This window comes from Hippoglossus stenolepis, chromosome 2 (assembly GCF_022539355.2).
Source record: "Hippoglossus stenolepis isolate QCI-W04-F060 chromosome 2, HSTE1.2, whole genome shotgun sequence".
In the NCBI taxonomy this organism is placed as follows: Eukaryota; Metazoa; Chordata; class Actinopteri; order Pleuronectiformes; family Pleuronectidae; genus Hippoglossus; species Hippoglossus stenolepis.
Window position 1 is genome coordinate 8,304,171 of NC_061484.1, and position 13,035 is coordinate 8,317,205.

The following is a 13,035-nucleotide window of genomic DNA, read 5'->3' on the forward strand; positions in this document are numbered from 1 at the left end:
CTATCATGCTGTCTGCCTGAGACTCCTTTGGCCATAGCAGGCTCTGCTGCTGCTGCTACATCTCTCTCTCTCTCTCAATCTGTATGTGTGTGAGCGTGAACACACACAGACTGGACACAGACCAACCGGCCAGGCTGCAAGACCCAGACTAGCAACTTTCTCGAGCTGATCCCAAGCTGGACAATTTCCCCATTGTGTTCATTGCCCCTCCTGGCCCCTTCAAGACCAAGAGCAAAGTCAGAAATCCCCCCTCTTCCTCCTCTTCCTCCTCCTCCTCTTCTGCCAACGCACCCCCTTCTCCTGTTAAAACGAGACAAACTCGCGGCACGAAGGCACGCCACCGAGTGAGGAACAGCACGCACACGTATGGGCCGCTTTCTCTCCACACCTCGGAGACGGACTCCGCTGACCCCGCTCCCGATTCCCCCTGAAGTCAAACTGTGGGACGATTAACCAAACTGTCAACAGCTTAATAGTGTGGGAATAAGAGACAGACAGTCAGGGCTACAAGCTGCGCGTAGAGGCTATGGAGATTCTCAACGTTACATGAGAGACAGAGAAAGAGAGAGAGAAAGTGAACAAACAGACAGAAGCCCCATTCACACAAAAGATCCTGCAGCATTTATGGATTCAATTAGACGAGCAGCAGTTTTCACATTCATGAATAGGTTTGATGCAGGGAAGTAATACAATATGGAGGCGAGTAGGAAAATAAGGACACCATAGAGAAAAAGCATTGTGAATTACCATGTGGCCTAACTAAATGATTTACTACTGATGAGCGGAATGATTAATTTCAAAACGGAAACTAATTGAGAATAGAGATTCAGATTCAACTTTATGGTCAATCTGCGGCTGAGTTCTAACATGTTATACTGAGAGGTGTTTCTAATATTTATTCCAGTCCATTTACATCTCTGAAGGTATAATAAATGAACAGTTTATTTTGCATAATTACAGTTTGCGTCATATTCTTAAAGGTTAGGTGAAGTACCTTTTTATATCTTGCGTGGACAGTATGTTCTTTTGTGCAATGCACGCATGTGGCTTCATTACGCAAAGCAACAACACAACAAGAAACAATATGGTGTAACCAGCCTTTAATTAAATATAATGTAATTTTTTCTTATTGCTTTTGATTCCACGAGACCTGTGCTGGAGGATTTCCAGAAATCATACCAGGTGCTGAGCAGGTAAATTGCCCAAGTGTCTTCCGTGATGGAACAGCTCCAGGTCCTGTTCCAACATAACACTGACCAGGAGTAGTTATAAGTTAAGGTGCACGGGGCCAGAGAGAGAGACAGTGACAGTTTTCTGGCTAATCGGCTAATCAACTCTCGACACCACCGTCTCCCTCCTGGTAAGGGAGCGGGGCCACGGAGGACTCGTGTCATCGTCTCACACACACACATTTTCCATCCCTCTTCCTGCCTCTTTCACTCCCTCTCTTCCTCCCGCTTTCATGCCACTCTCTCCAACAAACAGCCACAGCGGCGGCCCCAAAAGCCCAGCAGCTGCTGTCCTCTCCTGCCTGCTCCATAGAGTGGGACCAGTCTGCCGGTTTTAGTGTGCTAAATTATCCATTAGATGTTATCAAGTTGTAGCAGGGTGATGCCATTCTGCTAGGAGCCATTAATCTTTCATAAGTCCCAGGCACGGCGTGGATTGGGACGCACTGCCAGAACCTCCCTCCACCACTCCCCAGCGCACCACCCACCCCTCCCTGCGCTCGACGAGCTGCACGCAAACTTGGACATGTACACACAGCGAGGCGGACATCCACGCACACAGTCAACACACAGGCTGACGTAGATGCAGCCAGGTACATGCTCTTGCACTCAAGCTCCAGCAGAAACAACCTGGACAGAGCTTGTTTATAGGGAACATCCAAACATCCACGTTTCTTGCCTTGTGTCTTTCATCCCCTTTTTTTTTTTTACTTCCTAACATTTCTAGCCAGGCCTCGAAATGTGCGCTACCTAAACTATGTTCCCATGCCCGCACACTAGCACACCTCACACTTTTTTTTTCCTCTCCTCCTCCTCCTCATCTCTCCCTCTCTCCCTCCCTCTGCTTCTTGCTGTGGCCTGGCAGGCAGGCAGGGCAGACATGTTCAGAATGCGCTCCGGTAATGGGCTAATCAAAAATGCAAAACAATTGGCAATTACCGCGCGGGGCCCTAATGGTCATTAGAATTTACAACAAGGTAATGAACTGAGAGTCAGCTCAGTTCATGCATATTCATAAAGCAATCAGGCCTTTGAAGATTAAAGAAGCGCTTCAAATTTAAATGAGGGCGCCAGCATGTTATCAGTGAGATTCAGCCTGCAAAAGTAAAGGCTGCCAGGGACAGGAGTGTGCATTTATGAATGTGTGTGTATGTGGGATATGGCTGTGCGATGAGGGTTGGGGGTCAGTTTGGTGTGGGGGGATGGAGCGGAGGTGCGAGTATTTGTGTGCACGCATCCGTGATGAAGGTGTGTGTCGGTCTCACTGGTGTGCCAAATTTGCCCCTGCATGCATTTTGCATGCAAAGCTGCAGAGCAGCAAAAGCACCATATAGCCTAGAGTGCTTCTAATAACCAAATTAACACTCTCTTAAAAATGAATGAAGGCCCCATCTTCTGATCATCATTTAAAAGACGTGGGATTTGAATCTAAGATCAAATGTACAGTTAACTTGAGCTATTAGGAGGCAATGAGCTTTTGAATACAAACCCCCCCGAGGAATACAGCAACCTATTAGTATACATTTATGAAAAAGTGCTGCAGCAGACATGGTTTGCATGCTCATGTACAAAGCACCCCTAAGACTCCCTCCAACACACACACACACACAAACAAAGGGCAGTGGGTTTTCAAAAGTGTAACGTCAGGCGCAGGGGCCCTCTCTGTGCCGTATCTCTCTGGCGGAGATAAGGCTGGCCAGACACAGCTGTAGACGACCACCCACCCACATACAAAAGGTACAAATGGACTTGCACACACCCACAGACACGACCACTCTGACGGGCCAAGCCCAGCACTGGGAGCTGCAGCGGGACAGATAGTGGGGGGAAGAAACACTAAGAGAGACAGATAGTGACCAGAATCAGTGGGTTCAAACTAACATGAGGCCCTCGTCCATGAGGCTCTCCCATGGCCTCAGCATTATCACCATGGGTGTGAGAAAGACAAAGCAACAGGCCTGCAGCTCCACATCTATAAACAACACAGTCATAATAGAAACACGAGAGGTTGAGGTGACACACTGAGCAGTGATACAGGTTGTGATAATGCAATACAGACCAAAGTACCAAATAATAAAATCCAGATCCGTTTTAATCAGCAACCTAAATCAGGCCTTAAAGGAAAAACAGGTCACTTTTTTGAAAATATAAATGACCTTGTTAAATCTCTGTTCCTGTTCTCACATTAAACCAACCTGCCTTCCTAACAAACCACTTCTGTCCTTTTTGCTCTCATTCACCAGTTCCTGAGCTTCAGCTGTATCAAAGACACTTTTTCTTTTCGGTTTCTGTTCTTTCTAAAAATAAAGTCATTAACCTGCAGGTGGTGAAGCCGGCGGCTGGCGTGACAGGCCCTGACGCTGTCAGGTGACCCCTGACCCTGTGATGTGACTGCCTGCCACGCTATTGACAGGACAGCGGCAGGACATGCTTATTTCCGAGGATACTTTTTCATCCCGCGTGACGCCGCTGTGGACAAACAAGGCTGTTTCTGTCGTATAGCTTTGCTTGACAGTAGGTGGAGGGGATAGAAAGAGGCCGTGTGTGTGTGTGTATGTGTGTGTGTGTGTGTGTGTGTGTGTCTCTTCTGGCTTGCTCTGCAGCCAAATTTGTGAGAGTGAGAATGAGGTCTAGAGTGGATGTTGGAAGCCTTTAAGAGGTGCAGACACGCTAATGTAGCCAAAACTTAGAGTTTCCAGTCCCTCGAGACAAACTACTGGAGCAAATCATGGAGAGAGAGCGTAAGTGAGAGAACGAGATAGAGAGACGGAGAGAAGGGGGAAGGAGAGAAAGAGAGCTACAGAGAGAACGGGAGAGGGGGGGAAATGGAGGGGAGGGGGCTAAAATAAGGATCATATGTTTCTGACACATCTCATCAACTCACAGCACATCATGGGGCCTCTGCCAAAACACATTTATTACAGACAAAACAGTTTCACAGGAGGGGGTTTACACTGTATGTGTGTGTGTGACAGTGTGTGTGGTGTGTGTTGTGTGTGTGTGTGTGTGTGTGTGTGTGTGTGTGTGTGTGTGTGTGTGTGTCTGTAAAGGGGGGGGTTACATTGTTGTGTTCATAACAGGTGTGTGTACATTTGTGGGTGGGTGCGTGCATTTGTCAAAGCCTCTTTTTGTGTGTATGTGTGTGTGTGTGTGTGAGTGCACGTGATGTGTGTGTGTGTGCATACTTCAACTAGCCTCCACCTGAATGGCCTGAGGCTGTCGTACCGGGGTTGTTAGAAGACAAACAGAGACACAGGAAGCCCAAGCTAGGAGCCCTGAGGACAGCGCACACACACACAGACCCACAGTCTACTGCATACCTACCCTTAAGTACACATACACTCCCGCTGTCAGTCACACACAGAGCCGCCACCTCACCATAAGTCCTGCTTCCTATAAACCCACTAAACATTGCTTTAACACACAGATATACCTCCTCTACCTCACTCTTAACACACACACACACACACACACATATTTAGGCCCAGCCCGTCCCTCAGGCCCAGCGCTCTGTGCCAAGTCTGGCCTGGCATGGTCCACAGAGGGGTGTCCTCAGGCGAGGCTTGCCAAGTCAAAGACCCTTTCATGTTCAGCCTGCACACCCAGGGTAGTAAAGCTTTAACAAACAGCCCGACACACACACACACACACACACACACACACACACACACACACACACACACCTACACACACTCTTTCTCTCTCTCTCACACACGCACACCGAGGGCTATAAACAGTTTAAGTGGTCAAAAACCACACTCATATACACACACACACACACGTATGCACATACATTAGCGGAACACTGCATCCACACTCAAGATGTAAACATCCAGGAGACTTCAGCACTTGAATGCAGCCAAAGCCACTAACACTCAATCCGACAACAAAGGCTGACAAATCTCCGCCGACAACATTTCTGGGTGTTTAGAGCTTGGCTTCGGAATACAAAAATGTCCTCTATGAAAAATTCATCCTAAAAACCCCACTCCTGCTCACCTCCATTAAGACTTAGCGGAGCCCACAGCCAAAAATAGGACTGATTTTATCAGAGCCCACAGCAGCTGTAGGATCAACTTAAAGTCAGTTTGTACAGACAATGGAGTTTATATTGAAAATATTAGCCGGTATCCTAATAATTACAATAGCATGCGCCTGTGCCTTTTCACTATCAATTAAAGTGATCACCGAAACAAAGGCACACGCCACATGTGAACTTGCACATCAACCCATACGCTCACACAGACACAGTGGACACGGGGAGGAAGACATCACGACCAGGGAGCCTCTCGCCCCACACACACACACACACACACACACACACACACACACACACACACACACACACACACACACACACACACACACACACACACACACACACACACACACACACACACACACACACAGCCCAGCCCCCAGTTCTGCCTAACAGATACCCAGTGTGTATATGTGTGCTTATGAGAGCGAGGGGGCTGGTGGTTTGGTTTGGAGAAAGGTGGCACGATGCCAATAGGGAGTCTGCTAAATACCTTTGTCTCCACAACGCACAGGGACAAACAGGACAGGCAAGCTGCTGCAAGAAGACACACATGCAGCAACGGAGAGGTGTTACAGGAATCACCGCTCCGCTGCGCGAATGTTTTTCTTTCTCATAGAGGCAACGGGGGGGGGGAAAGGTGGCTGGCATAATTAACTCAGTATCGATTCACAGTCCAGGTTACAATGGAGGCGGCGCGCTGGAAGGAGGCAGAAGTGTGAGATGGTGGTCGATTCGAGCGGCTTCAATGGCCTCATTACCACACGCGGCCATACGCGGGCGAGAATGCGAGAGGTGCTAATGCTGGGACGGATAAATACCAGTCACGCCACCGTAGCGATATGAGCGCAAGAATGTGGCACCGGGCTCATAAAATGTAGCGAAGAGAAACAATTTGTAAAAATAGTAATTATAGTATGTGGGACATGATGAAGCCCATATACAGCGGTTGGGCTGTGCATCCTAAATCATAACGATGAAAAGCATCTTGCTCCACTTGCTCAATGTTGGAAGAGCAAACAATCATTTATCCCACTGATAACATGCAGCCCCCACAATAATGAATGGGAATGTAAATAAAAACGATGAATCTGCTCCACCCCCTTGCCCCCTTTAATAGTAATTATATGCCGTGGAATAAATCCAGTTTTACACCAACTCTGCAAATCACTTAGTTTGTGTGAGAAACTGTCATCTGCTCGTTTTTCTGGGCCATCCATAATCTGGAGACAAGCTACGGTGTCCCTATGCATATCTTAAATTGTTTATCATGCAAATGACGGCACGCAGGCTGCTCTGCCCCTCTCCTAACGGCCCCAGACCCCAGACCCCAGACCCCAGCCCCAGCTGCAGCCATGAGACTCCCAGACGGCCTCAGCTGTCCCGTGTAGACGGAGACTGAGGGGCAAAAGCTTCACCTCCAGCTCTGGGTGTATTACAGACAACTGCCCCCCATCTCCCCCACCTCATGGTTCAACCATCGCGGGTGTCAGCTCCCTTTTTTTTTTTTTAACCCCAGCAGCTTCTTTCCTCATGCACCTATCCCCCCCACCTAAGCCCATGCCTGTTTAAGCTGCTGTTCCGTAGAGAAATCCATCTGCGTCGATTGACATTTCAGCAGGAAGGTGGGGAGGGCAGCGGCGGCAGAGGGGGGCCGCATACAGCGAGCGTCTTTAAGGGTGTAACATATAACACACTCCCCTGGAATGAAGTGAGGCCTGGTATATGGCAGAGAGGCAGCGTGTGTATTGAGATGCCTCAGCACAGTGTCAGCCTCTAACTGAGCGGTGTGAGGGAACATGGCAGCTAGCATATGGAGTATGGGGTGGCGCGCTGGCACTGCCAGTCCGGACCAATCAATCTTGGACACAGAGGTGGAGGAGGGGGGGGGGACTTTTATGCATGTGTGACTAATGTGTGGTTTGTCCTGCACAGTGGCCGCAGCTCCTGTTTGACCCAAAAACCTCTCGCTGCTTTCTCCCAATCTGCCACGCTGACCTCACACTTGTGTTTTCTCATTTCCCCTAATCATCAGACGCAGAGGTTTTAAACACATTGTAAACACTGTAACAAGGTTATGACACAATCAGATGAGGTGCCACAACAACCGCACTCCACACACTGCCACACAAGTTAATCTATCCATTATTAACCCAAATAAACCCCGTTACACAAGGCTCCGAGACATGGCTCCTATAAATAAAACCCTACTCACAATGCTAGTGACCTTATGCTATCATGTGAACTCCACTGCACGATGAACTAAATGAGCAAAGAAAAACATGTTCAAACAGCTGACAGGGCCAAGAGGCATGTTGGATGTGCATGTGTGTAGTTATGAGTGTGTGTGTGTGTGTGTGTGTGTGTGTGTGTGTGTGTGTGCGGTCGCAGATGTTGAACAAACTGCACACTAATGAACAGTGGTCATTCTGTATGACAGAGGGCTAACTGGCCAACAACAGATAACAGTAGTCCCTTTACGATGTCATCTGCAAAGCTGTAGCCCCGGCAAACACAAGTACAGTGCTGCAGATTGTTGAGCGCCGCTCTCCGTGCATTTAGCCTGAATTGGCTTCAAATTAGATCACAACCGCCCGGACCATCAGCTCAGTCTGGCACACGATATCGGATCTATTAAAGGAAATGAATAAACATTCAAAGAGGCTGGTCAAATATCAAACCCCACTCTGTAAAACCGGTCATAAGGGACTCATGCTTGTTTGCACAGCAACTCATGTTTTCACTCCAGCCTCATTTAGCCCCAGCGGACGACCGACAACCCAAACAGCCGCCTTAAGAAGTCCTTAATTACTCAAATCAAGAAGAAAGAGAGAAGAAGAAAAAAAACTGACAATTAGTGGTTGTTGGGTTCCTCAAATAAACGCTTCTTCCTTGACAGATCAGCATAATTACATTCTTTCCTGTCTCTTTTTTTTTTATTTTAGCATCATAACACGGCGCATGTGTAAGGGAGAGGGAGATATGACAGTGTAATAAGGCAAGGGAGGGATGGAGATGCATTTCTCAGCACCACATGAGAGCGACTGTGGAGGCCACAGGATCTGAGCACATCTGTGATGCAGCAACATAACCAAAAGAAATCCATTTCTCTCTCTCTTTCATAATCTGTGTCTTTGTCTGACTCCGTGCGTCTCTCTTTTTTTTTTTACTGTCTGCCAAAGTTTCCCTTCTCTCACAATCATTTTCCTGTCTCCGTGTGGGTTCATGGCTCAGCTGAGTGAGATTCACAGCTCCTAAATGCAGCAGCCGATATTTCACACCCTGGTTATGCAGATTGGATACATCTTCACTACCAGAGGCAAAACCCCACATGAAATCAGAGAGGGTAATTGTTCTCGTTCTGAAGTAAACTCTCTGTGAACCCTGGGAAGTGTGACCCACTCCACACACCTTAAGACCTTCCCCAAATTTGTCTCGCTCATTTCTTTACTCTTGCATGGCAGCCATTTTAATCTCCAACTGTGTTTACCTGTGATGTTCTCCACTTTGGGGATTATTCCTTGCAAGGGAGCAGATAAACAATCCTCATCCTGCGATGACACCTGAACAGCCACCGCCACGGGGTGGCACGCCCTCCGCGAGTGCTGGTGGTGGGTCCGCGAGTGTGATGAGAATGTGGAGAGGGGCGAGGCGAGCGGGGAGGACGGCGGCCTGTCCAGGGGCTTGTCCGTGCAGGGGCTCCCGTGGCACTGCCTCCGTTTGTGTTCAATGAATAGCAGGATGTCAGCCAGGGGGAAGCGGGAGTGGCACTGGCCGCAGGTCAGCAGGTCCTGGTCCCCTTTGAGGAGATCGCCCGGGGCCACTCCGAGCCTGGGGGAGTCGTGGGAGTCTTCTTCTGGTAAAACACCTGACAGGGGCTCAGCTGGATGGACGGGAGAGAAAAAGGAATGTGAGATACTGTACAGAGAGAGGTAGAGCTTGTAAACAAGGGACGAACACTGAGTATCTGATCTTATAATCCTGAATATGGAAGACATCGACAGGAAAATGGTCAGGTGGGCTTTTTATAGTCAATACTTTTGAGAAAATAAAAGAAGAAAGAAAGAAAGAAAGAAAGAAAGAAAGAAAGAAAGAAAGAAAAGAAAGACAGAGAGGGGACTTCGATAAGGACTGACACATTCAGCTTGCAGGCAGCAGCCAAATGATTAAGTTGCTTGACCCTCTTTATTGTGCTGCCAATCTCGCTTTTTTAATGAACCTAACACCTCTGAGAATCAAAAAATAGATTCTAATTTGAGTTCAAGATGATTGGACCCCATTTCGTTAAAAGTGCTGGGATCTCGTGAACCAAGGTTAGACATTGAGGGGTTGGATGTGGAGTAGGTCCCTGAAGTACCGAGAGAGAGAGAGAGAGAGAGAGAGAGAGAGAGAGAGAGAGAGAGAGAGAGAGAGAGAGAGCATTTTAAAAAGAAGTAATCTAGCCACACGGTAAACGACACCGGGCGCCCCGACTGGGATGTTGAGATAAGATGTGATGAATTCTTGCCGCCAGTTCAACCTTTAATTCTGTGTCGGGTCAGATGAGAAGGTGCTGAGGGACTATGCAAGATAGGCCCCCGTTACTTGTATGTTCGACTGCATTAAAGATGAGGGAATTCGCCCCTATTTTTACCGGAGCTTATCTTAACCAGCTTATGCCGCGGACACAGGCGAGGTGTGTGAGGCTGGGTTAGGTGGGGAGATTTCCTTCAAACCAAATAATCTCATTTTGATGCCAAGCAAGAGTGATGTGAATAACTTTGAAAACTAAAATATAATCCTTTTTTCAGACATCCGACTGCGCTAGAATTTAAAGTAGTTTAGGGCCAACGTTTCCCACTGGGATACAGGAGTGGGTCTGTTCCTCTATCAGGAAAATCATTAGACCTCTTCCTTTGCCATTTTAGACTATTATGACTTTCCATGGATCAATAATTTCATCAATTGCACTTGCAGAAAAATGGCAAAATAAGATTTTTTGCCATTTTTTGCATTGATAAAAGATCAACGAGAAAATAAATGCCTCATATATTTAAGTGCAATAATTTCTTCTCTGCCCGTATAAATGTGTAATTAATTGTCACATTGCACCAGGAAAGATCACCACTGGATCCAGAGTTCTGTCGTTCAAATTAATAAAAATGAATATGTAAAAACATGATGCCGAACTAAATGAAAATGAACTCAAAGCCACAAATAAATGCAGAGTGAATGAATCCTTTAAAAATGTATTGATATATCTTTGATTTTGTGAATTGTTCCATGGAAACTCTCGTCTTCAAACACTTTCTTTCTGCATTATTTTTTGAATATTTTTGATTAATTAATTCTTACATTAATATAGGCCTATGAGCAATGCAAGGGACATGAACTATTGCCACAATCCCTCATTCCTACTATAAAACGACCCTCTGCATGCGCTTTTTCAAGCAGCACAGGGATTAAGTGGATCAAGTTCAAGTTCAGAAGTGGCCCACAGGACTACAATCACGTTGCGCCCCCCACTGGCAGACCTTTCCACAATTGCCCTGAAAGCATAGGCTACAGTACATGTTGCGAGAGCATAATTGGTTTCAACCGTATAGGAAGCAGCATGCAGAGATAACATTTAGGATGAAAAAATAATTAAAGCAGCATATGCACAAGCTCCTGATCTGCAGCTAGAGGGTAGATTAAAACAATCTGGGGATTTGGAGACGTCTCCACGTTCTGTGGCGCGCGTAAAGAAGCAGTTCCTGCTGGTATAAACCCTTATGGTGGGGAATAATCCCACCTGCAAACATAAATGTATCACGACAACGTGGAGAAACAAGCATACACACGCACCCACATCGCACAATCTCAGCCAGAGCCCCGCAATTTAATCAGACACGCGCGTAAAAACGACTTCCCTGCGTTTCCTCTCTCCCCGGTCCCTAAACAGCGACTGCTGCGGAGATTCCTGTGGATTAACGCAACGCATATCTGTTTGTGATACAAGACAACGCTCCGCACGTTAAACACACACTGACGTTAAGCAGAGAGCTGCGAGGAATTTGCGGCACAGGCACAATATTCCGTCCGTAACGCACACACGAGGTCTTTGCGCTGCGCTGTGGACAAGTGGGTATGTAAACACCACTTCCCTGTGTCCGAACCCCGCACTAAACTCTGTAAATACATTCTTACGAGCCACGGTGCAGGTAGGCTGGAGTGGCGGAGCAGGTTTAACGCAGCAGGAGACAGCTGGAAACTTCTCGGCAGTGGCAGAAGCAGCAGCGGGGCTGGCTTCATATAGGCAAAGGTCTCTGGCCGTAAAACCCATGCATGCCCTTTAATGGCGAAGGAAACCTGGAAGGCTGCGTTATTCAACACCTTCACCGGCGCAAGTTCAAGCTCACTGTCGTCACGTTGCAAAACTTTCACCGGACTATCATTTCGGAAATAACCTGTGGTCTTGGCTATGCGTGCGTTTTGGCAATTTCACTCAGGACAGCGGTGGCTCCGTGCGCGCAGCCGTCTCGTACCTATCAACACTCCCCGAGGAAGTTGCCCTACACACGGGGAGGGAAGGGAAGAAGAGGTGGCCCTCTGAGAGTGAGAGAGTGGTTAAAAGGAAAACACAGGAAAAAGCGTGTCTATCTCCACTTACGCGAGAACTCCCGTTTGCTCAAGTGCTGGGGTTTGCCTTGCTTTCGGCGAGACATGTTGGTTCAGTGGCGGCTGTTCAGCTGAGTTCACATTGGGAAATCCGTTCCTACGAGATAGACTCCAAATGAAATATCTTCATTGATGCGTCTGACATCCAGAGAGAACAGGAGAGGGGGGAGAAAGAAAAAGGAAAAAGAAGGAGAACGCGCTGTGGATCATACAGAGGCTGCGGCTGAGAGCGCGGCGCGCTGTGCGGAGCTCCTCATGACTTTTCTCGCAAAGACGGAGTGAAGTGATGGGGGGTAACAGAAGCGAAGCCCCCCCCGAGCTGCAAGTTCAAGTGCGGACGTGACGTCCCTGCGAACTTGAACGTCAGGAGATGGACGCGCTGCGAGACACAGTGAACATGGGCAGGGCCATGAGCCGGCAAGTGGGAGGGGGGACAGGCCATAATAAAGACCAATGGACACTGATTATGGACTATACCTATGGAAGGTGTGGGGGCGAGAGGGGGTGAGACACCGAAGACACCAATGGACAGAGGGGATCAAGGGGGCTGGGCTAAGAGAGAGAGAGAGAGAGAGAGAGAGAGAGAGAGAGAGAGAGAGAGAGAGAGAGAGAGAGAGAGAGATCCAAGGAAGTGGAGCAGCAGTAAAAACATAGTGTTACGCAGCAGGGATGTGCTGGATGAAAAATCCTACATCCCAGTGTCATTCACGTCCATCAGAGCTGATATGAATATGCAGTGATTATGTAAATAACAGACCGAAGGTTGTATTTTGACGCGATGATGAGAGTTGGTGCTTTTATTTCAATTGAATGAATCCACTCTTTAATAAGTGTTGTCACACTGCCGTGATGGCACGTGTTTATTTGATTTGTTTTGTGGGGATGTTATCTTTCTGAACAGTGACTGTTTGCCTCATTTCTATTTTGTTGGCTGCAGATTGTATTTTCTAACTTTGGCTTCTCCCCACCTTGAGTCTTGACCTAAATGGAAGAAAGGGAAGATAAGCGGTTCAGAGGGTTGGATTTTAACCTATTGATAGAGAAAAAGGATACCAAAAAAATATATTGTAAAAATAGATTTTAGCCTGCATAGTAATCATACATCCTCTGATTTAGGATATGATATAA

At 47.5% G+C, this 13,035-nt stretch overlaps 1 protein-coding gene across 1 annotated transcript in view; it reads right to left on the minus strand.

Annotated features, from left to right (window-relative positions):
- LOC118100743 (B-cell lymphoma/leukemia 11A) overlaps positions 1–12,316 on the minus strand; it is a 34,925-nt gene extending 22,609 nt beyond the window's left edge. Inside the window, exons 1-2 of the mRNA XM_035146104.1 lie at positions 11,900–12,316; positions 8,759–9,151 (exon numbers count right to left, since the gene is read on the minus strand). Coding sequence (XP_035001995.1) covers positions 8,759–9,151; positions 11,900–11,954 — 448 coding nt within the window. The 5' untranslated portion in view covers positions 11,955–12,316. The remainder of the gene's footprint in view (positions 1–8,758; positions 9,152–11,899) is intronic.
- Between the last annotated feature and the right edge of the window lie 719 nt (positions 12,317–13,035).